This window comes from Halichoerus grypus, chromosome 4 (assembly GCF_964656455.1).
Source record: "Halichoerus grypus chromosome 4, mHalGry1.hap1.1, whole genome shotgun sequence".
NCBI lineage: Eukaryota > Metazoa > Chordata > Mammalia > Carnivora > Phocidae > Halichoerus > Halichoerus grypus.
Window position 1 is genome coordinate 187,178,912 of NC_135715.1, and position 25,567 is coordinate 187,204,478.

General features: G+C 48.3%; 1 protein-coding gene and 1 non-coding gene across 4 annotated transcripts in view; both read left to right on the forward strand.

Moving 5' to 3' along the window:
• Nucleotides 1–16,329, forward strand: part of ATG16L1 (autophagy related 16 like 1) — a 37,174-nt gene extending 20,845 nt beyond the window's left edge. For all 3 annotated transcript variants that reach the window (XM_036109583.2, XM_036109584.2, XM_036109585.2), the window contains 9 exons: nt 1,505–1,610; nt 5,307–5,377; nt 6,106–6,177; nt 11,309–11,429; nt 11,702–11,807; nt 13,037–13,186; nt 13,327–13,374; nt 13,894–13,995; nt 14,756–16,329. In XM_036109583.2, the coding sequence (XP_035965476.1) occupies nt 1,505–1,610; nt 5,307–5,377; nt 6,106–6,177; nt 11,309–11,429; nt 11,702–11,807; nt 13,037–13,186; nt 13,327–13,374; nt 13,894–13,995; nt 14,756–14,849 (870 nt within the window). In that variant the 3' untranslated portion in view covers nt 14,850–16,329. The remainder of the gene's footprint in view (nt 1–1,504; nt 1,611–5,306; nt 5,378–6,105; nt 6,178–11,308; nt 11,430–11,701; nt 11,808–13,036; nt 13,187–13,326; nt 13,375–13,893; nt 13,996–14,755) is intronic.
• Nucleotides 10,558–10,782, forward strand: LOC118546701 (small Cajal body-specific RNA 6). Its single transcript, XR_004922722.1, has one exon.
• Nucleotides 16,330–25,567: the final 9,238 nt, after the last annotated feature.

Consider the following 25,567-nt stretch of genomic DNA (forward strand, 5'->3'; position numbering starts at 1 on the left):
TTCAGCATCCATAGTCTGTCTTTTTTTTTTTTTTTTTTTTAAGATTTATTTATTTTAGAGAGGGTGGGAGGGGCGGAGGGAGAGAGGGAGTTCCAAGCGGACTCCCTGCTGAACACAGAGCCCGATGCGGGGCTCAGTTGGACGCCCAACCGACTGAGCCACCCAGGCGCCCCCATAGTCCTTTAAGAGAGGTTTTAGTGACATCTGGTATTCTTCCATTCTAGGAGGGAATGCTTTTTACTCCATTTCCCTTCCCATCTTGAACACAAAAAAAGATGCCATCTTTTCAGATTGTTCTAGTTTGGATGCCAGTCTCAAAAATTTCCCTGCAAAGGGGTGCCTGGGTGGCTCAGTCGATTAAGAGTCTGACTCTTGATTTCAGCTCAGGTCATCGGCTCGGGGTCATGAGATCAAGCTCTCTGTCAAGCTCTGCACTCAGTGGGGAGTCTCCTTGGGATTCTCTCCCTTCCCTCTGTCCCTTCCCTGTGTGTGCGCGCTCTCTCTCTCTCTCTCCAAAATAATTAAACTTTTAGAGAAAAAAAAATTTCCCTGTGAAGAATTTATTTTTTTTAAGATTTTATTTATTTATTTGACAGAGAGCACAAGCAGGGGAAGCGGCAGGCAGAGGGAGAGGGAGAAGCAGACTCCCCACTGAGCAGGGAGCCCAACGAGGGGCTAAATCCCAGGACCCGGGGATCATGACCTGAGCCGAAGGCAGATGCTTAACCGACTGAGCCACCCAGGCATTCTTCCCTGTGAAGAATTCAAATTCCCCCAAGTGACACCTATTTTATTGAAGGCCTATTCACGATCAGGCACAGTCCTAGGTCACACAACTTGGCGGAAGTCCTTTTCTATAGATGAGCAACTGAGCTGAGAGTTCGGAAAGTTAAGAAACTTGGCAAAAGTGACCCTACTAGTACACGCTAGTGCCGTATTGTTTCCAGAACTGAATAGAATCCCACTGTAACACTGATGTATAGTAGCAGGACTGGTATCTGCTCGTATTAGGACTCCATATGAGGATATACTCAGATTAGGAAAGCCCATAAAGACTTTATCATGAGAAGCCATGCTCTACTTTGACTACATAGTTTAGCATGTAGCATTAACATAATCTGGACCAAAAGAGAGGCAGTTAATCAGAGGCTTACTTTTAAGCTATTAAGATCATAGTAGAATATAGACTGAAATTTCATTTTTCTTAAGAAGAAATAAAATTAATGCAAAGAGAAACTTCAGGCAGTTAGTCTACGCGGATTTTGAATACTCTTTAAGAAGGTTGCAATGTATTTAAATAAGTGGAACTGTAACTCTAAGAATAAAATGGTAACAATCATAGGAGACCCTGGGCTAGGAATCCAAGTTAGTTTATGAGCAGATCTCCTTCATTTCTGGATGAGTGTCTAACACCTTTGGTTAGGCATCCAGAGTGTTCATTTGTACTGGGCTTTCTCTCGGGAATGACCGTGATGGGGGTTGAAGCAGGGTGCTTGTCTTGCAGGATGCTCACGATGGGGAAGTCAACGCTGTGCAGTTCAGTCCGGGCTCCCGGCTGCTGGCCACAGGAGGCATGGATCGGAGAGTTAAGCTTTGGGAAGTGTTTGGAGGTGAGACCCCAGAGTGCAAAGAGCCTGCATTGGTGACATCTGGTTGACCTTGCCTTCAGGCAATCTTTAAATCATTCACCTTCTTCAAATAGCCTGTATTTTGTGTAAGGAATTACCTGACCAAAGCATTATCAACATCTCAGATGCTATAGCTGAGTGGGTATTTGCTCGGGGTTTTAAAGTAGTGACTAGAAAATGCTCTTAAGTTATGGATTCGTTAGTGTTTATGTTTTCTCAGATATAATTAGAACATCTTCCAAGATAATACAGGTTTTAGAAGCAAAATAAAAAGTCTTAAAGTCGTAGACTTTAGAATTAAACTATACATTGAGCTGAGGTGTGTGCATTTAATAACACCAGTGGCTTTGGCCTAGGGGAAAAGATTGAGGTCACATCTAAGCTTGAGACTAAAAAGAGGGGTGTATCTTTCAGGAAAAATGTATTCAACAAGCCGCTTATCATCAAGGGCCGGAAGATCAAGACCTTGTTTCAGAAGTGGCTTCAGAGTACTCAGATGGGAAGCATTAAAACAGGAAATGGGACTTAATGCATCTCTTAGAATTCTGAAGCTGGGGATAGCTCAATTTCAGCATTTTGAGATTTAGTTAAATCTCATGTTTTTTTTTTTAATAAAGTAAGGTCGAGGAATAAGGCTGAAGATTTTAATAAGAACCACTTTGTCAGCTTTCCATAGTTGTAGCACTTACATGCCCACTGTCCAACAAGAAGTAGATCCAGCAGGCCTTTGCGTTACTTCCCCCGATCCTCACCACAGCCCCGTGCAGTTTGAAAGGTGGGTATCGCCCCTACTTGACAAGACGAAAACATGAAAACTCAAGAGACACTACTTGATTTACATAGTTGATTTACATGGCTGGTAACTGATTAGGGTGGCAAGGGGGTGGCAGAACCAGGACCTGAACTGGGTCTTCTGACTGCAAAGCTCTTTCTTCCCACTGTGGCCTCCCCTGAGCTATAGAGCGGCTGAAGAAGCATGTGGGTGACTACTTTTGGTATGTTTAGAGCAAGAGCAATCTATTGATCCCTTTGGTTATAATAGATTATCAGTAAAGCATCAAATTTGTCTGCCCTGGTCTTTTTTTTTTTTCCTGGAAAGTGACTCCATAGTTAAATCCCTGGCAGATACAGGTAGTTGAAGCCCATGAAAATTTGTGCCGTTTTACCCAGAAACACCTGATGAATGATAATTGTGAAAATCGCGGTAATACAGTAATAAAGCCGTATCATAATAATAGTTTTATGAGATTTGGGTTTTTAAAATTGAAGCAAATCATCTGTTTTGATTATGTCTTGTGATTAAATAAAAATAACTCTAGAAATACTTTTTACTTCCTGGTAGTAAAAGCGCTTATAAGAAAATTAGAACCAACCTTTAGTAACAGTGTTACGTTTTTGCTGCTGTGAAAAGGAAGTAAATGGAAATTAATATTGGCATAATCTGTGTCAATAAAATGAGAACTTTCTACTGGGTTTATAGAAATAACATAGACTGTTTGGCAGCACTTTGTATAGTTTTGGGGGCCAAATATCAGTTATGGCCTAATTATAGGGCATTTCTTCTGCAAATCGCTTATTCAGTTGGCAGGTTTTTTCTCCTTGGCTAATATTTACTGAATCCTGGAAGAGACTAAGTACAAAAGGCCTTTTATGAAATAGTTTGGGGGTCCTATTTTTTACCCTTTTAAAGTATCAGAAGAATGGCATTTTCTGCCCAGTAGGAGCATCTGTCCTTCCTCTATCAAAATTTTGCAGAAGCAGGTCGCCTGGGTGGCTCAGTCGTTAAGCTTCTGCCTTCGGCTCAGGTCATGATCCTGGGGTCCTGGGATCGAGCCCCGCATTGGGCTCCCTGCTCCTCGGGAAGCCTGCTTCTTCCCTCTCCCCCTCCTTGTGTTTCCTCTCTCGCTGTGTGTCTCACTGTCAAATAAAATCTTTAAAAAAAAAAAATTTTTTGCAGAAGCTCCATTGGGATGTTGACATACCTTCCCTTGGTGCCCTCTAGGTAAAGAACTTTGGAAAGGATTTTTTTTTTTTTTTTGATGGTTTAAAATCAGCCTCTTATGTAGAATAGTATTTGTTGGTCATTTTTTACATTTTGGCAATGTGTTAACTACCAGAGAAATAGACTGATATCTTGGGCATAAGCCAAAGCAATATTTCTTAGAATTTACAGCAATATTTTTATAAAGATCTAATCTAAATAAAGACCTTATTTAGTGGATATTGGCCTTTTCTGACTTTTGAAAATCTAATGAAAGCTAGGATCCAAGAAGAGGCATTAAATGTGCTATACAGGTATTTTGCAAATAAATTCAGAGGGTGGGCTTCATCAACCAGTTTAATAATCCTGACCCTAAATGTATTTGACAGTTCCAAACCAGTATTCGTATCATAATTATTACCAGTTAGAAGTATTAAGAGAAAAGGCTGTTCTCTGAAACGTTTCCAATTTTGTGCTCTCCTTTTATGAACTTCTTTTTTAAGATTGATTTATTTTATAGGGGGGGGCTCCTGGGTGGCTCAGTCAAGTGTGTCTGCCTTCGGCTCAGGTCATGATCCCGGGATTGAGCCCTGCATCGGGCTCCCTGCTCAGCAGGAAGCCTGCTTCTCCCTCTCCCTCTTCCTGCCACTCCCCCTGCTTGTGCGCGCTCTCTCTCTCTCTCTGTCAAATAAAATCTTTTTTTTTTTTTAAAGACTTATTTATTTTAAAGAGAGGGAGAGAGAATCTCCAGCAGACTCTGCTCTGAGCACGGAGCCTGACATGGGGCTTGATCTCAAGACCCAGAGATCATGACCTGAGCGGAATCAAGAGTCGGACACTCAGCCAACAGACACCCAGGCGCCCCATCCCCTTTTATGAATTTGATTTGAATGGTTCCCTAATTGTTTTCTGATCTTGTCATCCTTAAGGTACCTTTTAAAAAGGGGCTTAATCACATCATTTTGAGACTTGTACTCTTGTCAGTTTGTGCCTACATCATTAAAGTTCCCGCATGGGTGGCCAGAGATATCTGAGAGCAGGACCCAGGAGCCTGTGCTGGGTCTGTTGGTGAGGGAGGTTGTGGGGAGGAGAGTGCTGGCAGCCAGTTGGATTGCCAGAATCTTTGGTTCTCGGAGATGGGAAGTGTACAAATTCCAGAAACTCCAGACTAGCTTTACTGGCATTCTAAGGACTAGCCAGTTACACATAACTAAAAAAAAATTTCTTTTCAGACCCTAATGAGAATTAACGCATAGATTCTGAAAAATTTAGTAGTCAGGTTCTACAGAAGTGATTGTTAAATCGATACAAATAGTAATCAAACGCAAAGGTGTATTTATCTGAATTACTGCGAAATTGCAGAACTAAAGGTCTCTAGACAGATTGACATGTCTTTAAAATTCCTGCACTTAATTCTTTGTAAAGCGAATTGGTGATTCTAAAGTTCTTGAAAAGAACAACACAGCGCCTGCGCAGTGCTGGGCCCTGCGTCGGCTTACACACGCATGGCCCCTCCAGCTGACCAGCTGTCTACTCTTGTCTCACTGCTGTGTTTGCCCCGCTGCTCTGAGATGCTGCCTCAGTGCAGGACAGCTGCTCTTTGTAGCCTCTAATTGGCTGCCACTGTGTTTCAGGTGCCCCGTTGTAACGTCGGTGTTGGCCGTACTTTCCTTTCTCTCCTCTCTCTTTCTATCCAGATAAATGTGAGTTCAAGGGCTCCCTGTCTGGCAGTAATGCGGGAATTACGAGCATCGAATTTGACAGCGCTGTGAGTATCCCGTGTCTGTGGAAATGAGCGCGCTTGCTTAGAAACCATTTAAGACATCCAGTTCCTGAAATTTAAAAATAACTCAGACGATTTCCCTGCTGTTCTCAATCTTAAGTCCAATCAGTGTTAGGTCAGGATGCAGGTAGATTATAAATTCTGTGCTGGCTGTGACCGTATTAAAGTCTGGGTGGGGAAGGCAGGTCTGCGGTTCCCTGGCCAGTCAGTGCTTCTGCAGACTTGCTAAAGGCGCTGGCTGAAGCCCCGGCGGTGCAGGGGGAGGGGAGGGGGTCTATCTAGGTGCATGAGAGACGGGCAGATCTCAGGGAGAGTAGTTAGGGGAGGTTGCGGGAGGAGAGAGGCCGGCGCCTCTGGGCTCTGCAGCTTGGACAGTGTGTAGAGAATTGGTGTTTGCCATTGCTGAAGGGGGTGGAAGGGGTGGCTTATGAACTCAAGAGGACAAGTTCCAGTTTGCGCTGGAGAGTCTGCAACATTCCAGCAGGATGGCAGGATTGAGCAAGTTCAGGAGCAAAGTGTGGATTTACCGCAGTTGGTGGGTTGACAGAATACTGGGGTAACAGTTGGTATTCACATCAGGTATGCAGCTTTTGAGCATCCAGTAAACCTTTCTGGACTTAGCTCTTAGGGAATTTGTATTGTGTGGACTGAAATCCTCTATTTTGTCTAAAATTTGTCTCTCCCCCACCCCCCACTCTTCCTTATTCCCATAGGGATCTTACCTCCTAGCAGCTTCAAATGATTTTGCAAGTCGAATCTGGACTGTGGACGATTATCGGTTACGGGTAAGACCCAGTTAAGAAAGTTAGTATAATCTCCAAACTTCGTGAGGTTCTCAAGGCACAAAATATAGGAAATGGCAGGTTGATGAATTAGGAGAATCCTGTTTTCCTGAAAATCATACTTGATTCCCCCTGCCCTTCCCTTTCCCCCTTGGGAGAATTTGTGTTTCCGTGTTACATTCTTCCTTTGTCTAAGATTTAGTTTCAAAATACTTGCACGAGGAAGCCATCACATTTCACATGAAAGACTCAGGGTGTTCCTGTTCCTAAGAACTAGATACTTGGGGCAGGTGTCCGTTTTAGCGGAACTTCAGCGATCCCAGCATTGTTGTAAAAGTTATGTCTCCAAAGTTATGTCTCCAAGACTAATAATGAGCTCACAGAGTAAAGCTGCAAGTAGGACATAGGAGTACATGAGGGTGCACTTAGGATAGCGAGAACCACAACTTTGACACAAGGTAGGAGCAGGTTGGAGGGAAAAGGGGAAGGTTGGAGTCACGTGAAGGAATTCACATGCGAACCCAAAGTTGTGGAGAAGTCCCTTGGCCTCCACAACAAAGACCAAAACTTGGTGGTTATAGCACTTTGGTTCTAATGAAAAACAAACAGCTTAATTTGGAGACACGGTTTTCTCCTTAAGCCTGAAGCGCTTTTCACATGAGCTCATTAAGCAGAGGCTGTTGAAAGATAAGAGGGAGGCTGAGCTCTCTATGAAGAAAAAAGTTTGACACAAGCTTTTGTACGTCAGCCCGCACGAGGCATGGCGTTGAGAGCCTCTTCAAGGTAAATCTGCAGAGAGGCGGGGAGCTGCAGCAGAATGGTCCGTTGCCAGTGGTCTGATTTGATGATGCCGGGATGCGGCTAGAAGAATCTTTAAAAATGCACAGTTAACCTATCACATAGGCTCTCCATTTTCTTGAAGGAGCTGTAGGGAACATCACCGGTATTAGATGCCAGTCAGTACCTCACAGGTAGTGGTGATCCTTCATTCTGAGTTGGAAGAAGATCCAGGGCTACACATGCAAAGTGTGGGGCGTGAAGCTGGCAAAGATTACGTTCCCTTGTGAAAGCTGAAGAGCCCGCTTTGTGTTCTTGTCTGAATGGAGGAGTAGGGAGGTGGCCGCTGGGCCCCCGCGGGCAGGGCTGGACCCTCTGCGGAAGCATAGTCACATCTGTTCCCACACTCGAACAAGTTTTCAGTTGCAGCCCTCTACTTCTGCACCCTCAACAGGGCCTAGCCCGTTCTCGCGGCAGCATGATAATCCGCCGTGGGCTGTGCTGTGCTCTATTAACCGCTGATCACTTACTGGTCACCTGCGACAGGGTTGAATACGTCTGCGGTCGTTAGTTTGCCTGAAGGAAAAGGGACTTTTCTTGAGTGGCTCCTATGGGTCAGACCCCGTACTGAGGTATTGTATGTACCCCACTGCTTTTTCATCCCCAGGGGAGCAAGGTGAGGTAGGTTATGGGGAAACCAAGGCTCAGATAAGCCCACAAAATTGCCTGAGGAGCCACAGCTACTAGATGGGAATGGGAACTGGGCCCCATGCTCGTCTGCTTGACCTGGACTATTCTAGTGCGTCTAGAGACTCAGGTACAGCAGAGCTGTGTCACCGGGAAGAAGGACATACAGTCTTCCTTTCATTCTAGACCCTTGGAGGAAAACAGCAAGCAGTTGAGGGGTCAGCCAGTTGTGCAGGATGGTATTTTTCATTGGTAAAAGAGTTGTATTCAGGTGGGCATCAGCCCTTGGGTTGGAAATAAGGACTTGGGGGTGGGAGCCGGACCTGGAAGACAGAGATCATGATGTTGGGAAACTTTTTTCAAGTGAGCTAGTTTGCGGAGGTGGGCCGAGTTTCACGGGAGAGGGCGCGCAGGGTGCTGGAGCACCAGGCTTCAGCTGGGCTTGCTGACGGGTTGGGGGCTGGTGCCAGGACGGTAGCCTCCTTAGCTGGGCTAGCTGGCTTTGAGGGCATCTGGCCTGCTCTCCGTGTATGTGTGATGAAGATCAGGAGGCCTTTTTAAACATCTTCTCTGTGCCCAGAGACATGAAACTCTTACGGGGTCCAGGAGTAAATAGGCTCCCTCTTGTAGGAGGCTCTGGCTTCTACTTAGACCCTAGTAAACAGAGGATGTTGGAAACACGGAGGTCCATGTTCTGAAATTCAGGATCCAAGCCCTTAGTGTTTATGATAAAGGGAATGGTGTTGGGAGAGGCCAGAATGCAAGCAGCAGCTGGCTGAGTGCTGGCTTTAAATCCTTGTAGTAAAGGTGTTCTAGAAACAGCCTGGTATTTACAGAGGACTCCCTTGAATAGCAGGTGTTTTAGACTCCCTTAAAAATCCAGAAGGTCCTTGGAAAATTGCCTAGCTGCTCTCTAAAATGTGACTTGAGGAACGGGGTTGAACAGCCCACCTTGTTCACTTCTCTAATGTTGACGTGGAAAAGTAACCACAGTGACAGGACTGGCTTTCAGATGGCGGTTTGTGCTTCAGAAACCTCCTCACCGAGTTCTGCATTTTTCTGGGGTCAGTCGACCGGTTGGTGCTCATGGTGGTTGCCTGCATGGTGGGTGGCCCTCGGGTCTGCCCTGAGGCATGGGGGGCGCCTGGCAGGGCCCTGGAGAAGAGAGTTCCAAGCTGCTCTGACGTCTGAACCCGCTGCCCCATCTCTTAGGAGCCGCTGTTTGAAAAAGGAAGATAAAACCTGAAAATTAAATAAATTGAATTGAATATTGAAAAGAAATATCAGAAACACCAAGTGGATAAAAATTTCACATAAATCTGATGCGCTTAAGATAAGGACTTTGTAAATTATGGAAAGAAGCCTGGAGGAGGCTGCGTTCCATGCCTTTGAGGGCTTAGAGCTGGACCCCATCAGCTGGATTTCCTCCAAGGACGAGATTTGCCGAAGGCCAGACTTTTTTAAAAAGCAACCTAACACACATATGAAGAGGCAGGAAATAACAGTATCCCTTTCCTTTCTTTCATCAATCCAACAGTTTTACTCTGGGAAATAAGCCTGGAGAAAGCTATGTGCCTGTAGCCGTTCACTGTAGCACTGTTTGTGCTCATGAGTTGGTAAGTGACCTCGGTGTCCGTTGGGCACAGAAATTTCCATTAAACTGTAATCGCCACTTGAAGATGACTTAACTCTCAGAGTAACCATGAAGGCTCTTAGCGGGTGCAGGAAGGAAGAGCATTAATGCTCCCAGCAGTGGGCCTTGTGCACGGGTCACCTCGTTTGGTCCTTTTACTGAAACAGCGGGAGGAAGAGGTTCATATTTCACAGATGTTCGAGCCCGGCTGTTCAAAACCGGAGCATTGTGACCCCAGAGCCGGAGCATCTTCAGCTGTCACGTGGAAAACTACTTTGAGCAGTGGATAAATTTTTAGGAGTGTTTTCACATGAGGGCAATGAAAGTATTAACTCACAAAAATGAGCGTGCTCACAAGCCCGTTTGTGAGCAGTGTCTCTTCCTCCGGAGTTTGCCAACTGGGATTTTACTTCTGTAGGAAGAAAGAAAACAGTGAATGTACCCAAAACTTTGATTTCTTTGATGAAGTAGTTCTTTTCTCCGAACTTAATTTACATAGCATGAGGAGTACCCTTCCCAAGTGATCCGTACAGTTTGGCTGACCTGTGCTGAGTGGAATCCTTACTCCTGTGCTCTATTGAATGTAAGCCTTGTTGCTGGAGTGTTCGGGATCTTATGAGAAGGATCCGTGGGAGGTTTTTACACAGCCACAGCACAGCTGCCCCTTGGCTGGCGGCAAGTGTATGTTGTCGTTCCAGTTTCGGAGAGGTTTAAACGTGGGAGAAACGAGTCTTCGAATGTGTACCAGCTTCTCCCTTCGGAAGGGGGGGATACGGGTGGGCCCGGGTTTTCTGTCCCTGTGCTGAGGTGGCATGGCTCCATTGAGCAGGGAGGGAAGATTGGTTTCAAAAATTCTCACGCCGAACATCTCACACCAAACTGAGATCTCCTCTTTGGGAGTCAGTGTGGAAACCCTGTAAGTAAGCTAGTGGTTATAGTGAGTATATCAGAGCTTTTTTTTTTTTTTTTTTTTAAAGATTTTATTTATTTATTGGAGAGAGAGAGAATGAGAGAGAGCACATGAGAGGGGGGAGGGTCAGAGGGAGAAGCAGACTCCCCGCCGAGCAGGGAGCCCGATGCGGGACCCGATCCAGGGACTCCAGGATCATGACCTGAGCCGAAGGCAGTCGCTTAACCAACTGAGCCACCCAGGCGCCCTATATCAGAGCTTTTAAAGGCTTATTTATTTATTGGTTGGTTGGCTGGTTAAAAAGAAAACCTCAGTGAAGGCCTTCTGAGCCTTTGAGATTTTGCACTGAGAGGCATGTTGACCCACACTGAAAAGCATTCCATGGGGAGTAGTGAAAGATCTGACTCCCAGGGTCCCCTCCCCGCACCCTTGGCATCCCCTGGGGCTCCAGTACCTGCCGTGATGGGCAGAAGGGGGGCGGTGCTGGGCGGTGCCCTGGTGCTGCGCTCCTTGGCCAGCACCCCACAGCTACCCGCCCAGGGGCTTGATTGTTGGGAGTGCTGCTATCTGTGGTTATGGTCTGACATTTCAAGCTGAGACCTCTGATTGAAAAAAACCCCAGGGGTTTTAATTGTTTATTTAAAGAGTCCTGATGTTCCCTTTTGTAAATTATGCCTGCAGGGAACCTGTCTGTTCTGGCTTTAAATAGGGCCTGGATTTTCAGAGGCACTGGGTAAAAATCCAGGCTTTTAAAAATTCTGTAATTTGATACAATCCAGACTTACAAAGAAGATTGCAAGAATACTACAGACTGGGGGTATCTGTAACAGAGCTTATTTCAAAAAGGTCCTCCAACTGCCCATCCCTTTTTTTGAGGGAGAGAGGCACTTGAACTTGGCACTAGTGGTGTTGGATTTTTTGTTGTTATTTGTGCTGGGAGATTTATGCGCTTCCTCTTGATTCCTCACCTCTGGGCCACACCGAAAGCTAGGCTTTCTGGACGTTTAGTCGAGCCACATATCCTTTTGTCTGAATATTCCTGACCATACCTCCAGGTGTTTGGAGAAGCTAGCTCTTCCAGCATGGTGCGCCCCCACGGCTTACCCTGGCTGTGTTCTCTCCCCTAGCACACACTCACGGGACACAGCGGCAAAGTGCTGTCTGCCAAGTTCCTGCTGGACAATGCGCGTATTGTTTCCGGAAGTCATGACCGGACCCTCAAGCTCTGGGATCTACGCAGCAAAGTCTGTGAGGAAATTCAGTCTCTCTGTCTATGTGTACGATTAGACGTTAACCGCAAGGTGTTTGTTGCCACGTGAAAGCCTACGCCTAGCGTGATACAGTTTGCATTGCAAGTCCGGTTTTATATTCAGAGGGGCGTTGAGTTTGTGCCAGCTTTCCGTGTTTGAGAGTGTGTTTAAATAAGGAGCGCTGGTTACTCAGGGCCAGAGGGAAGCGATGCTCCCTGCACAGCCCCGGAGCGGCCTCTGCTCGGTTCCTAATGTTCGCTCTTCTTGCAGGCATAAAGACCGTGTTTGCAGGATCCAGCTGCAACGATATCGTTTGCACGGAGCAGTGTGTCATGAGTGGACATTTCGATAAGAAGATTCGCTTCTGGGATATCCGGTATACTACCCCAGAGCTTGGTGGGGGAGGCAGATGAGAGGGTCTTCCCGTGGCAGAGCTCTGATGAGGTTTTGTGTATAGGGTGTGCTTTTTAAGATCCCAGAAGTGGCAGAAATGAGCTCCAGTCCACATTTATCTCAGTACTTTGACATTCTTTACCCTGAAGTAGACTGTCTCGTTCAGCAGTCACTTATGAGCACACTCTCTGTGCTTTCGAGGCACTTTGCCAGCTGCTAGGTAAACCAAGGGACAGCTAGATAGTCTGCAGTGTCGCAGGGAAGACCGATAGGCAGGTCTGCGAGGTGTTCTGAAGTAGAGCCAGGCACCTTGGTCCAAGGACATGAGAGAATGCCTGTCAGGATGAGTCTTAGGAAGTGAGTGGGCCTGACAGACTTTCCAGGCAGCACCACCTGGTAGGTTGGGCCATGGGCAGACAGGACTAGCCGGGGGTGGGTTGGGATCAGATGGCCTTTTATAAGTGACTTACTCCTGTAAGCCGTTGGGTGTTTAACAAAGGACCGCTCAGCACGAGTGCATAGAGGTGCTAGTGGTGTTCGGACGGTGTCCTGGGAGCAGGGGACCTCATCCCAGCAGTAAAGGAGACGTGGAGGGGAACGGGTTTGAGGGAGTGTTTGCACTGGGGGGTGAGGAAGGGGAGAACTGAAGCCAGACCGGGGACTGACTTGCCTAGGGCGGGGACTCTGCCCTGGAGTCCATCTCCACACCTGGAATCACCCAGCTGCACTTGGGGGGGCCCTGGAGCTGAACTTCGTAAGGCGGGGAGCCTGCGAGAGGCCCCACGTTTGTCCGTGTACAGTGCAGCATCCCAGACCCACCGGAGCAAGTTTATGGGCCCTTGGCCCTGTGGACACGTCATCACCGGAAGAGTACTGAATGGGTAGTAGCCCTGCTTAGCTCGTGCTGAGCCGGACCTCTGATTGGCAGTTACTATAGCATTCCCTAAATGGGCGAGGAAATTAATTCTTCCCCAATTCAGAGTCCTAGTACTTAAAACTATTACTATAGAATGTAGTGAGAGAAAAATAATAAAAGCAGTCCTTGAGGTGATTTCTGTAAGATTGGGACGTGTTCACTGTCCTTCAAGAGTAAGGCATTCCAGTCCAGTTACCTTCTTTCCCTCTCTCCGTGGAGCATGGCGTCCTGGTCAACGTGGGGAAGTTCTGACGCTTCCGTGTTCCGTCTTCTCAGACTTCCCATCACTTTCGTAGGTCGGAGAGCATCGTGCGGGAGATGGAGCTGCTGGGCAAGATCACTGCCCTGGACTTAAACCCGGACAGAACAGAGCTCCTCAGCTGCTCTCGCGATGACCTGCTAAAGATCATCGATCTGCGAATCAATGCTGTCAGACAGACGTTTAGGTAACTGAAGACATGCGGGTTTTGGTTTTATTTGACTTGCTGTTTTTCGGGGGGTCGCATGAACGCCAGAGGCCCTGACCCTGCTCTCAGACCCCGGGTGGTGTGGGCTCTCGGGGTAACGGTGCTGTTGTTGGTTTCAGCGCGCCTGGGTTCAAGTGCGGCTCTGATTGGACCAGAGTCGTGTTCAGGTGAGTAGCGGTGCTCCTCCTGCCCCGCCCCCCCCCCCCCCCCCCAGCGTGGTGCATCCCAGAGGGGCACGTGGCCGCTGTCTCACCTCTGAGGGAGTGTGCAGGAGTGACCTGGGAGCTCAGCACCAGGGGTCACTGTCGCTGTCTCCTTCCTTGCTGATGTTCCTAAGAGCTGTTGGAGGGGGGCGCCTGGGTGGCTCAGTCGTTAAGCGTCTGCCTTCGGCTCAGGTCATGATCCCAGCGTCCTGGGATCGAGCCCCACGTCCGGCTCCCTGCTCAGCGGGAAGCCTGCTTCTCCCTCTCCCACTCCCCCTGCTTATGTTCCCTCTCTTGCTGCCTCTCTCTGTCAAATAAATAAATAAAATCTTAAAAAACAAAAAAAAGCTGTTGGAGAGCTTCTAGGGAAGCTGCAGAAGGGCGGCCTCCTTTCCTAGTTCTCGCTCTGCCTGCCCAGCGCTTCTCCCACGGGATGCTGAATTGGGGGTGGGCCGTTGACACTTTTCTGGTCTTGTTCCACAGCCCTGATGGTGGTTATGTGGCAGCGGGCTCGGCTGAGGGCTCTCTGTACATCTGGAGCGTACTTTCGGGGAAGGTGGAGAAGGTCCTTTCCAAGCAGCATGGGTAAGGGGAACCCTGATGATAGCCCCCCTGAGGTTGTGTGGAGGTGCTGTGAGTTCATCCTGGGGATCCTGCCCCCTTTGGGCATGGACTGAATCAGCCCGGGGAGGACAGTGTGCGCTCGCTGGCTCCGCTGTGAGCAGAGTCAGTGGGGAGAGGCCGGGGCCGCTCGTGCTTAGTGATGCGACAGGCTGTCCAGTTAGAGCCCTTCGAGTAGTGGCTGCTGGAGAAAGGTTAGGAAAGCATCCTGTCTCTCTCATTATCTAGCGCCGCCTCTCCCTCTTTCCTCTCTGCTTCTCCTTCTCCCTTGGGAGAGTCTGGTTGTAAACATAGATTTTCATAGACTCTTTTCCAGTCCTCCCCCGGGCTCCTGTTTTGCTTAGCTTTGTTCTCTCCACCCAAGCTCAGCTGCTAGTTGGAACAGAGACGGGGCTTTCCTCCAGAACCACCTCTCCCTGCTCCCAGGGGCTGTGGCCACAGTCCACTCCTCAGTCGGTCCCCCAAGGCTCTTGTCGGAGGGTGGGAGCTACTGCCTTAGGGTAGACTTGCTACGACCTGACTCCTTTCATTCCTAAACTGCTTCCTGAAGTACAGTGCAGGGTTCCTTTGAGTTCTCATGCTCATTCCCAAGGGCCTGCCTGTGAGGGACAGCAGTCCTGGTGAGCAAGCCGGGCGTTGGAGAAAGCCTTGCTCCCTGAATGTCAGGGGGCCTGGCATTCAGTTCACTAAGATCTCACAGATGTTTTGACCTCTCCCATTGAAGCTCGTCCATCAATGCAGTGGCGTGGTCCCCCTCCGGCTCCCACGTCGTCAGTGTGGACAAAGGAAGCAAAGCTGTGCTATGGTCGGAGTATTGATGGCAGCCCCGAGAGAGAGAGAGAGAGAGAGAGGAGCTGAAGCCGGCGAAGCACACGAGCCCCTGCGGGCTCTGTCCTGCACGTGGGGTGTTGGGTGTAGCTTCGACCTCCAGAGACGAGCTGGAGCCGCGTGGTGCCGTGGCCTACCTTTGAACAGGATTTCTGAGGATTTTAGCTGAGGTCTCTCATGGTCTGAAAGAGTAACACTGAAAAAATCTGGCCCTGCAGTCACTTAGCAGAGGTTCAGGTTCTTGCCTTGCCTTGATTCGGGTGGGAAACACTACTGGCTCTGATCTTCCATACCTCAGCGGGGGGAGCACGGGCACCTGCCGGCTTCCTCACTGGCCGGCAGGGCCAAGAACGCCCCACGCGCATGTGCGGCTGTCGGTTCTCCCTCTGTGCTTTCTCCCGTCCTTCCAGAGTCGGTTCTGGCCCAATGCATGTCCTGTCACCTTGGGATGGTTTTCCTGGTGAACTCACTTGAATCATTGGATTAACAGAAACCCAAACAGGATTACCCCTGCCCTCAGCCCACAGGGACTGCCCTGATTTCTGAGGAGATGACAGGACCGTGGTCCTCCCTGCTGGTCTCTGTCATTATTACGAGGCTCTTACTCTGATTTCATCTGATTACTGTTGGAATTTCCTTAGATCTCCTAAACCGTTCTTAGAAAGCAGCTGTTCTTCAAAGCTTCGGGCTTCCTTTTTCCCTAACGATGCTACACAACCTATTTCTTGGTCGAGAAGTAAATCTCAGTTTGGTTACAAAATACTTTCTGGAGGTAGGAGAGGAAGTGCAGAAACCTTGCAGGGAAGCGGCGGTGCTGCAGGAATAGAGTGGCTCCCTGCGGCCATCTCTAGGCTCCCAGAAAGTGGGCGAGGCGCACACCGCCTCCGCCCCGTGTGCCTCGGTGACAGTCGCTGGTGACAAGGGATTGGAAGCCTCGAATGTATTAGCCTGGAGCCAGCAGTTCCGGGTCACTGCCCCTTTGCCAAGCCTACGTGCAATACCCCCTCGGTGCTTTAGTTCGAGAAGCCCATTCCAAGAAGCATGGGAACGTCATCTTTAAGTTTCAGGAGTTCTGATTGAGGCCAGGGAAAAACTGGCCTGTGGCTTTTTTTTTTTTTTTTTTTTTAACATTTATCTTTACCATTTTACCTGTGTATATCATTTTAGTTCCTGAGTGACTGAAACACCAATACTTTCATCACTTTTTAATTTGCACTTTATTTTTTTCCTTCCACACTTGTTCTCTGGACAGCTGTGGGTATGAGTGCTGGAGCTGGGTGAGGAGGGGCGCCGTGTCCATCCTCCCTCTCTCCCCGGCCCTCCCCCCCCACCCTCTTTCCAGCTTACTGCTCCAAGAGCTCAAGGGGAGGTGGAATTCACAGGCCAGGGCGCATCTTTTATTTATTTAATTATGTTGCCCAACAGAACTTGATTGTAAATTAAAAAGAAATCTGTTATATACTTTTCAAACTCTGTCTCTTGGTGGTTATTGTATGCTCCTCTGTCCTTCAGAGAAAAAGCTGTTTCTTTCATCTGTTTTCATGGTATTCGTTCATTAGTAAATAACAGCTATTATTTTCCTGGGTCTCTCCTCCTCGTTCATCACTTAAGCCTCTGCTATCACTGCCTGGAAACCATTCCAGTTTCACGCTGCGTGTGAGTCCTAACACAGCAAAGGGTCTCGTGAATCTCCACGTCTGTCCTGTGAGTGCCCAGCGAACTCACGAGACTCCTGCCGTCCGCTCCACGCTGCAGCCGATGTGAGCGCCCGGTTCCCCGCTGGAGACTTGTCTGTAGGATTGATGATAAGCCATACCTGTCTCCTGCTGGCCTCCGGCCTCTTTGCTGAAGGGGCATGAATTGTGCTAGGACAAATCCTGATCTCCCAGAGGCCCCCCCCCCCTCCACTGCCCAAGACCTCTGTCCTGTTCCCTTTTTTTTTTTTTTTTTAAAGATTTTATTTATTTGACAGCGAGAGCAGGAACACAAGCAGGGGGAGTGGGAGAGGGAGAAGCAGGCCTCCCGCCAAGCAGGGAGCCTGATGCGGGGCTCGATCCCAGGACCCTGGGATCATGACCCAAGCTGAAGGCAGACGCTTAACAATTGAGCCACCCAGGCGCCCCGTCCGGTTCCCTTAATGACTTTTACCGAGGGGCCAGCCCAACATCCGCTTAGCCCAGCACCTGGGGGCAGGATTCTGCTGTGATCTGAAGTCTCAGAGGCAGCCAGCTGTCTCCAAAAAGCCGAAGGAGCCCTTTGCAGTCACTTTCAAGAAGGTAAGTCATTCTTAAAAGAAGCGTAAAGTAAGCGTTGCAGTAACCTCCAGTTACCCTGTTTTCTTTGAACTTGGAGGGAAGCTTGGCTGCTCTCTACTTTGAACAGAGGGGTTTCGGTTTGAGATCCGTCTGCACCGTGAAGTTCTCTTCAGGTCACCTGACTGCCGAGGCTGAGCTGTTCAGTGTGTGGGCTCACACAGCAGTGGAATAGGACTTCATCTGCCTCACGGTCCTGACGCCCCCCATCTGTCAGCTCCTCTGGGCCCCTCTCCGCTGCTGAGGGCTATGCTGGGGAGGGTGGGAGGTGGGCAGAGGAGTTTCTCCATTTCCCAGGTGAATCCCGGGCGGTGGGAGCTGGTACGCTCCCTCATAAGTGGTGTCGGCTTTGACCCAGACGTTAACATACCTCAGAAGTTGAGAATTTTAAAACATTTTTTAAATGAACTTGAATTCCCTAGGTCATTTCCCAAAATAGTGTGATAAATCAAGCTCAGTGCCTTATTCTTAAAGCATATGCCACATACACAGTAGTCTTGTCCTATAAATCTCGCAAAGCCCCTCTGCCTCTTTCCCGTCGTGGCCCACAGGAGATTGTGTATGGACACTGGGGTAAGTGGAGGAAGCTGCTCAGCCGGGAGGGCCCGGCCTGGCCCAGGAGTGGCTTGGTTGGGAAGGTGCAGATCTCTTAAGTGGACCAAGGTGTGCGGAGCTGCCTGTGTGTTCGCGTGGCACGGCGCAACCCTGCTCTTAGAGAACGGGACGCTGAAATGTGCACTTGAAACTCCTCACCCGTGTGGGCACCGGGAAAGAGCCGTGATGAAATTCCCCTCACGGGACTGCCGGCCTGCGGAAACCACGGACGTTTCTGGGTTCCTGCGAGGCCTTGGATCGTAATCAGGAGCCTGTGGCTCTCAAATTCTGTGACCTGTGAGATGTATCCCATGTCACAGGTAGGGGAGTCGCCATCGCCTAGCGAGAAGCTGTTCTAGTGTCCTGACCCCCTGGTGGGCGCCCCTGCCTCCAATCTGCCTGCCCCTCCGGGCCTGCAGGGGCAGGCGGACACCAGACGGCCTCGGGCTGGCCACGCGGACGCCTTTACTCCACCGCATCTTTTCTCTTGTGCCCTACGATAATGCCCACTCACCAGAAATCCCACGTTTTCAAGCCAATGATAAACTTCGGAAATCTTGAATAAAGTGAAATGTACCCATTTGTATAGGTTCTGGAAGAAAATCAAGGAAAAGTGATACAATCCAGTAAGATTCGTCTCCAGTCAAGGAGATTATTCTTAACCTGCTTCACCTTCGTAAAATTTGATTTTTGTACCTCGGGGAGCTCTGGCTTTCATAGCACAGCCCTCCTGGTTTCCATCTGTGCTTCCCAGCCCCCCTGCCTTCATTCCAGATACTTCTTCCATCCTCTGTGTGCTCCGGCCATGCTGTACTCCTCCCACAGCCCCACTCTCCTTGGTGACTTTTCCCCGGGGCTGCGCAGCCCTGTCTAACCCTGGCTGACCTGCAGCGTGAGCACACGCACGTCCGGTGGCTCCAGAACCCAGAGAAAACTGCTGTGCGAGGAGCCCTGGTGCATCTACCCGCCACTCGGCGACTCTGCCCGAGTGTTTGACAGCAAACCTAAAGCATGTCACAGACTACCAAGGACACAGTGCCATAGTTAGCCTCGTAGGGTTGACAAGAACTCCGTGTCATCAACTATCCGGTCCATATTAAAATGTTCCCAACTGTTTTCAACAATGGGTTTTCTACGATGGGCTTGTTTGGATCAGGATCCAGCATAACAAACTACCTTGAGATGTAATGGCTTGAAACAACCATTACCCTCCCGGGCCTGTGAGTGGGCCAGGCTGGCCCAGTTGGGAATGGCTGGGAGAGGGTGGCCCCACTCAGGTCTGGCAGGCAGCTAGGAGAAAAGAATGGCGCCACCGGCAGCATGGGGACAGGAAAGGACTCAATTGGAGCCATTGTGGCAGTTGTCTTCAGTAAAGGCTCCATTCTGTTCTCCTCTTGGGTCTTTTATATTCTAGAGCAATAGCTGTTGCTGATTTCTTTTTCTGCCCCACACTGGATCTGGTTGACTTTCCCCATAGGAGCAGTACGTGTGTCCCACGTGAGAACAGTGGTCCTGCGCGTGGCCATGTACCAGGCTTCCATGGCTCTGGACCCCCTCGTGGTGCTCGGCACCGTGGGCACTCAGGTTTTTATCTAGTAGGACTGAATCAGCAAAAAGCAAACCAGGCAGCCCCAAAAGGGTGGGTCATAACCAGCCAAGGGGACGAGTGAGGAGGAGGAAGGGAGAGTAGTTAAAAACCTAAGAATAAACCACAGAGGAAGTGGAAATGTGTAGAAACTGTTCTGTGCGTGTATGTATAGGTTTCGGGTCACAGTGTAAAAAGTGTATTTCTTTTTTACTGGTTTTAAATTGAAATTCACATAAAACTAACCATCTTAAAGTATATTCACAGTGTTCAACCACCACCCCTGTCTAGTTCCAGCAAAAGACAGTTTTGAAACTGGATCAGTGTCCATTTTTTTCAAACTTTTGTTTCTTGTTTTTAGTGGGTTTTTTTTTTTAAAGTATTTATTTGACAGAGAGAGACACAGTGAAGGAGGGAACACAAGCAGGGGGAGTGGGAGAGGGAGAGGCAGGCTTCCCGCTGAGCAGGGAGCCCGATGCGGGGCTCGATCCCAGGACCCCAGGATCATGACCTGAGCTGAAGGCATAAACTTAATGACTGAGTCACCCAGGTGCCCCTCAAACTTTTTTGATGTATAACAAGCAGCTGATCTGTCTGAAGAAAAGCATGGACCCTTGTCTTAGCTCACGCTGCTATCACAAAAAACCACAGACGGGGCAGCTCCAACAACAGATACTTCTTTCTCCCGCTTCTGGAAACTGGAAGTCTGAGGTCAAGGCGCCAACAAGGTAGGTTCCATCCCGAGGCCTTAGCTCATCGCTGCTGTGCTCACCTGACTTCCGAGTGCACTTGCAGAGTGGAGAGTGGGTGTCTCTTACAAGGACACTAATCCTATCAGATCAAGGCCCCGCCCTGGGACCTCATCCAACCCCGATCACCTCCCAGTACCCCATCACACCAGGGGCTTAGGGCTACTTCCACGTGTAGATTTGCGGGGAGGGGTGCACAAACACTCAATTCCTCTGAGAGGCCTCTCCCTAAGTGTGCACAGCTTCAGGAGAGAGCTGCTCAATTTGTGCTCGGCCACAAAATCCTGAAGCAGCTTCATGACCCCTAGAAGCCCCTCTAGTGTTGGGATCCATGTAGCATGACAAGGATGAAGAAAGCACTAAGGCGCACGTCAGCTTCTCGTGGGAGAGGCCCAGGGGAAGTGTTGGTCAGGATCCTGCTGCCCCCACTCTGCACAGGACTCTCCTTTTAAGGGACTCCTCTGGGGGCGCCTGGGTGGCTCAGTCGTTAAGCATCTGCCTTCGGCTCAGGTCATGATCCCAGGGTCTTGGGATCCAGCCCCGCATCGGGCTCCCTGCTCGGCGGGGAGCCTGCTTCTCCCTCTCCCACTCCCCCTGCTTGTGTTCCCCCTCTCGCTGTGTCTCTCTCTGTCAAATAAATAAAATCTTTAAAAAAGGGACTCCTCTGCACATTTGAGTCATCTCCCCAACCCTGTGAGACGGCAGATCATGGGCTTGCCTTCTACAGAGGCAGAAGAGGAAATAGCAGTGAGCCCAGCTACTTGCCCACGGTCTCAGGGGACTCATCAGGGGCCACAGAACCTTGGACTCCAGCCTCGGGCTGTTTGTCCAACATGGAAACCTGGAGCACCAAGAGCCATTCTCAGCATGATGCCTCAAGATGGACATTCGAAATCTGCCCAGGTGTGGGACCCCAGGGTGGCAAGAGGGTGGCGATGTCCATGAGGAATGAACACCTGTGTCCTAATCACGGATAAGTCACCCATGGAAGAGATTAGACTAACTTGGGCAATGGAGGGAAGTAGAAGGGAAGCTGAGTCCTTCCTAACAAAGAATTTTCTCACGTGTCACACTGTTTCAAAGATGGTAATGATTTCCCCATCCCTGGAAGCATTCAACAACTTGTTGTGGATGTTGTAGAGGAGAGCCAAGCAAGGGATGGAGTGTGGACTACATTCTTTTTATTTTTGATTTTTTTAATTTACTTTTTTTTTAAGTCGGCTCCATGCTGGGTGTGAGCCTCAATGCAGGGCTTGAACTCACGACCCCGAGATCAAGACCCGAGCTGAGATCAAGAGTCAGATGTTTAACTGACTGAGCCACCCAGGCGCCCCTGGACAACATTCTTTTTAAAGTCTGCCCAACTTGAGAACCCACAGGATTCCATTTATGATTTCAGATACTCGAAGCCAGCCCAACCTATAACAGCCCTCTATTCCTTAGGCCAGTTGACCAAGAGGTCCATGTTGGAATTAAGGTGGCTTTTAAAAGCTGATTCCCTGGCACTCTTTGTAAATAGAGTTGCCCCAGTCTTTTCAGGTGCTCTCTGCTTCAGGGAAACCGAGGCAACGAGGATACAAGATTTTCATTTTGTAGTTGATGTTTAGCCGGGTATACCGGTTTTCCTCATGCATGTGCCCTAATAAAGCCCTAAGACCATCACCTAACCCTGAAGCCCATAAGCTTCTTAAGCTGAACATCCCCAACCCGCCACCCCCGCGAGCTGGCTGGCGCTGCGTTTGGTCCCTGGAGGTGAGGCGCAGGCTTGGAGCAGGCTCTGGACCCCAGATGAGCAAGTACTTCTGTCACCAGTGGTTCCCAGACTTGGCATTCATAGAGCAATTTCCAAAATAACTCTAGGGGAAGGCTGGCAACTTTATTTTGGCCAAGTAAGGATTTTTTTTTTTCTAAACGGCCATCTACTCTCATCTTTATTTTATAAAAGAAAGGACATTTTGTCCTTACGCTTAGCAGCTGCATCCTGAAATATTTATGAGTAAAGTGTCATGATGTCTGCAATTTACTTTCAAACGGTTCAAAAGGAAAAAGCAATAGGTGAGCGCACGCGCTGAAGCATTTATTGTCAAATCTCACAGTGGACCATGTGGGTGTTTATTGTATTATTCCAACTTTTCTCTATGTTCTAAACTTCACAATAGATTTCAGAAAATGAAAAACTGGTGGCGGGAGGCAGATCAGTGGTTGCCGGAGATTGGGGGGTTGGTGGAGGAGTTGACCAAAATAGGGGGGCCAGAGAACTTTTGGGGGGTGGAAAGGTTATGTCTTAACCATAGTGATAGTTAAAACTCATCAAACTGCACTTCAAAATGGGCACAATTGCTTGTATGTAAAGTCTACCTCAATCAAGATAGGGAAAAAGAAGAAGGACATTTTAATATCCAAAAATTGAGGACTTCATAACCTCAGAAAAAAGGAGGACAGTCCTTTACAGTGAAGACATTTGGCTCCATGACAAAGTTTACAACTGTGCCCTTGTTTTTCTTTCTCATTTTTCTGCCAAGTAGAGACAAATTCATCACTGACCAGAGGCTGGGAATGACTACTAGAGACTACATTTCCAAAATGCATGAGGTCCGGTACCCAGTCCACCCCAGTTTTCCCCACCTGCCAGGAATTGGCGGGTCAGTGGCTGAAGTCCGTCAGTCTGCACCCCCACCCCCCAGCCACCTGGTGCCAACAAAACCGTGAGAATGGGTGTCCCAAGAGCAGCCAGAGGTGAAAGCCGGTCCCGGATGCTGCAGCCCTTCCGATGGGGACACTAAAAGAAGCACCCCGGTCATTTGTCTTCCTCTTGTTGGGGTGTTTTTAAGGGGAAAATCAGATACTCTTTTAAATTTATAACAATGTTATCTTTTAACCTTTCTGCTATAGGAGAAGTAAATGACTTGGAGAAAATTTTTTTTTCTCCATTTATTTTATTTTATTTTTATTTATTTTATTTTTTTATTATTATGTTATGTTAATCACCATACATTACATCATTAGTTTTTGATGTAGTGTTCCATGATTCTTTGTTTGCGTATAACACCCAGTGCTCCATGCAGAATGTGCCCTCCTCAATACCCATCACCAGGCTAACCCATCCCCCCACCCCCCTCCCCTCTAGAACCCTCAGTTTGTTTCTCAGAGTCCATGGTCTCTCATGGTTCATCTCCCCCTCCGATTTCCCCCCCTTCATTTTCCCCTTCCTGCTATCTTCTTCTTTTTTTTTTTAACATGTATTATTTGTTTCAGAGGTACAGGTCTGTGATTCAACAGTCTTACACAATTCACACCGTTCACCATAGCACATACCCTCCCCAGTGTCTATCACCCAGTCACCCCATCCCTCCCACCCCCCACCACTCCAGCAACCCTCAGTTTGTTTCCTGAGAGTAAGAATTCCTCATATCAATGAGATCATATGATACATGTCTTTCTCCAACTGACTTATTTCGCTCAGCGTAATACCCTCCAGTTCCATCCACGTTGTTGCAAATGGCAAGATTTCATTCCTTTTGATGGCTACATAATATTTCATTGTATATATATATACCACATCTTCTTTATCCATTCATCTGTTGATGGACATCTTGGCTCTTTCCATAGTTTGTCTATTGTGGACATTGCTGCTATAAACATTGGGGTGCACGTTCCCCTTCGGGTCCCTACATTTGTATCTTTGGGGTAAATACCCAGTAGTGCAATTGCTGGATTGTATGGTAGCTCTATTTTCAACTTTTTGAGGAACCTCCATACTGTTTTCCAGAATGGCTGCACCAGCTTGCATTCCCACTGGAGAAAAATGTTAAATTACAGACAAGAAAAAAAAATTAAATACAAATAAAACCTGACATACCCACCACACAGAGACCACTGTTAGCTCGTTAGTACGTATCCTTGCAGATCATGCATATAATGCGTATATGTGGATATACATATAGGTATGCGTACGTGTGTGTGTCTTTGCAAGGTGTGGTCGTATTACACATGCCATCCTATGACCTTTGTGTGGTCACAATCTCTACCTTCCTATTCCAGATATTTCTGTCTTACACGTCACCTAGACCCTATTCAGATTTCCTGATGGAGCCAAATGTCCTGTAGATCCTGTTTTTCAACTGGAGATCCAGTCTGGGACCACGCATTACATCTGGATGTTGAGTCCCTTGAGTGTCTTTTAATTGAGTACCTCCCTTTTCCATGACATTGGCTTATGAAAGACACCAGCTACTTTTCCGTTCATCTGAGAGCTCTCTCATGGTGTCTTCTAGCTTGTTCCTCTGTTCCCCACATTTCCCATAAACCAGAAGTGATGTCAAAATGCTTAATGGATTCCAGTTCACCCAAGGTGATACGTCATGTCTGGCTGGCACCATTGTCGATGCTAAGATTGACCATGGACCATGCCTGGTCCCCCGCTGTGCAGCCAGGCTAGCACCTTGTGATGAGCCCAGGATCCATTTGCCATCACTGTGGTGCTAACAGGGACAGCCATATCTCCATCAGCTCTTCACCTGATGGTTTTGACCCCAATGAATAATCTTTGTTTGAGTCAACCATTTCATCAGTAATTTTAGAGGGAATTACGATCATTCAGCTATGATAAGACCAACAGATCAGGAAGCAATGGCCTCTGAAAAGATAATTAGTTACAGTTCTTGAAAGGAGGGGGCAGCCTCTGCCACTTAGGGCCACCTGGGGAAGCACCATGTTTGGTCAGGAGGCAGAGGGATGGAGGGGAAAACATGGGCAAGAGTCTTCTTGTGGTTTCCACAGGAAACAACTGGTGAGGCAAGATAAGCGGGTTTAAGATTGGAGAGTTTGAATAACTTCATCTGGCTCTATGGTGATGGGCTTTCTCCAGTTGGCTGAATCCTGGTCTGGGGATGATTAGGGCAAGGCAGTAGTGGCTCAAGCCTGTCCCAGGAGGAACCAAGGCCACTGTGGCGCCTGGGCTCCGATTGGTTAGTTTGCATATGAAAGGCAGTTTGCTGTCTCTAGGGAAAGGGGTAGCCCTGGGAGGGGCAGTCTCTCCAGGGTCCGCAGAGCCCCGGATGTCAAAGCATCAGAAACACAGAAAATAGGGAGCACCTCGTTGGCTCCATCCGAAGACCATGCAACTCTTGATCTTGGGATTGTGAGTTTGAGCCCCATGTTGGGCGTAGAGTTTACTTAAACAAACTTAAAAACATACAGCAAATCAAAAGTCATGATTATTCCAATCAGAGTTTGTCAAAGCATGTTTTTCTACTTCCATCATTCCTTTTGCATTTAGTAGCTGGCATTTCTCTGTTAAAAAAAAAAGTTTTCTCCCATAGAAATTAAAAATATTGTTTCTTAATTTTAGCTATTACCAGCTCTCACACTGTTGCAATCCAGTGACTCCTCCATGTGCTATAAGTACAGTGAGATCCCTCTTCTAGATGCTGGAGATGGGATAGGTACAAAGAAGAATCTCTGCACTC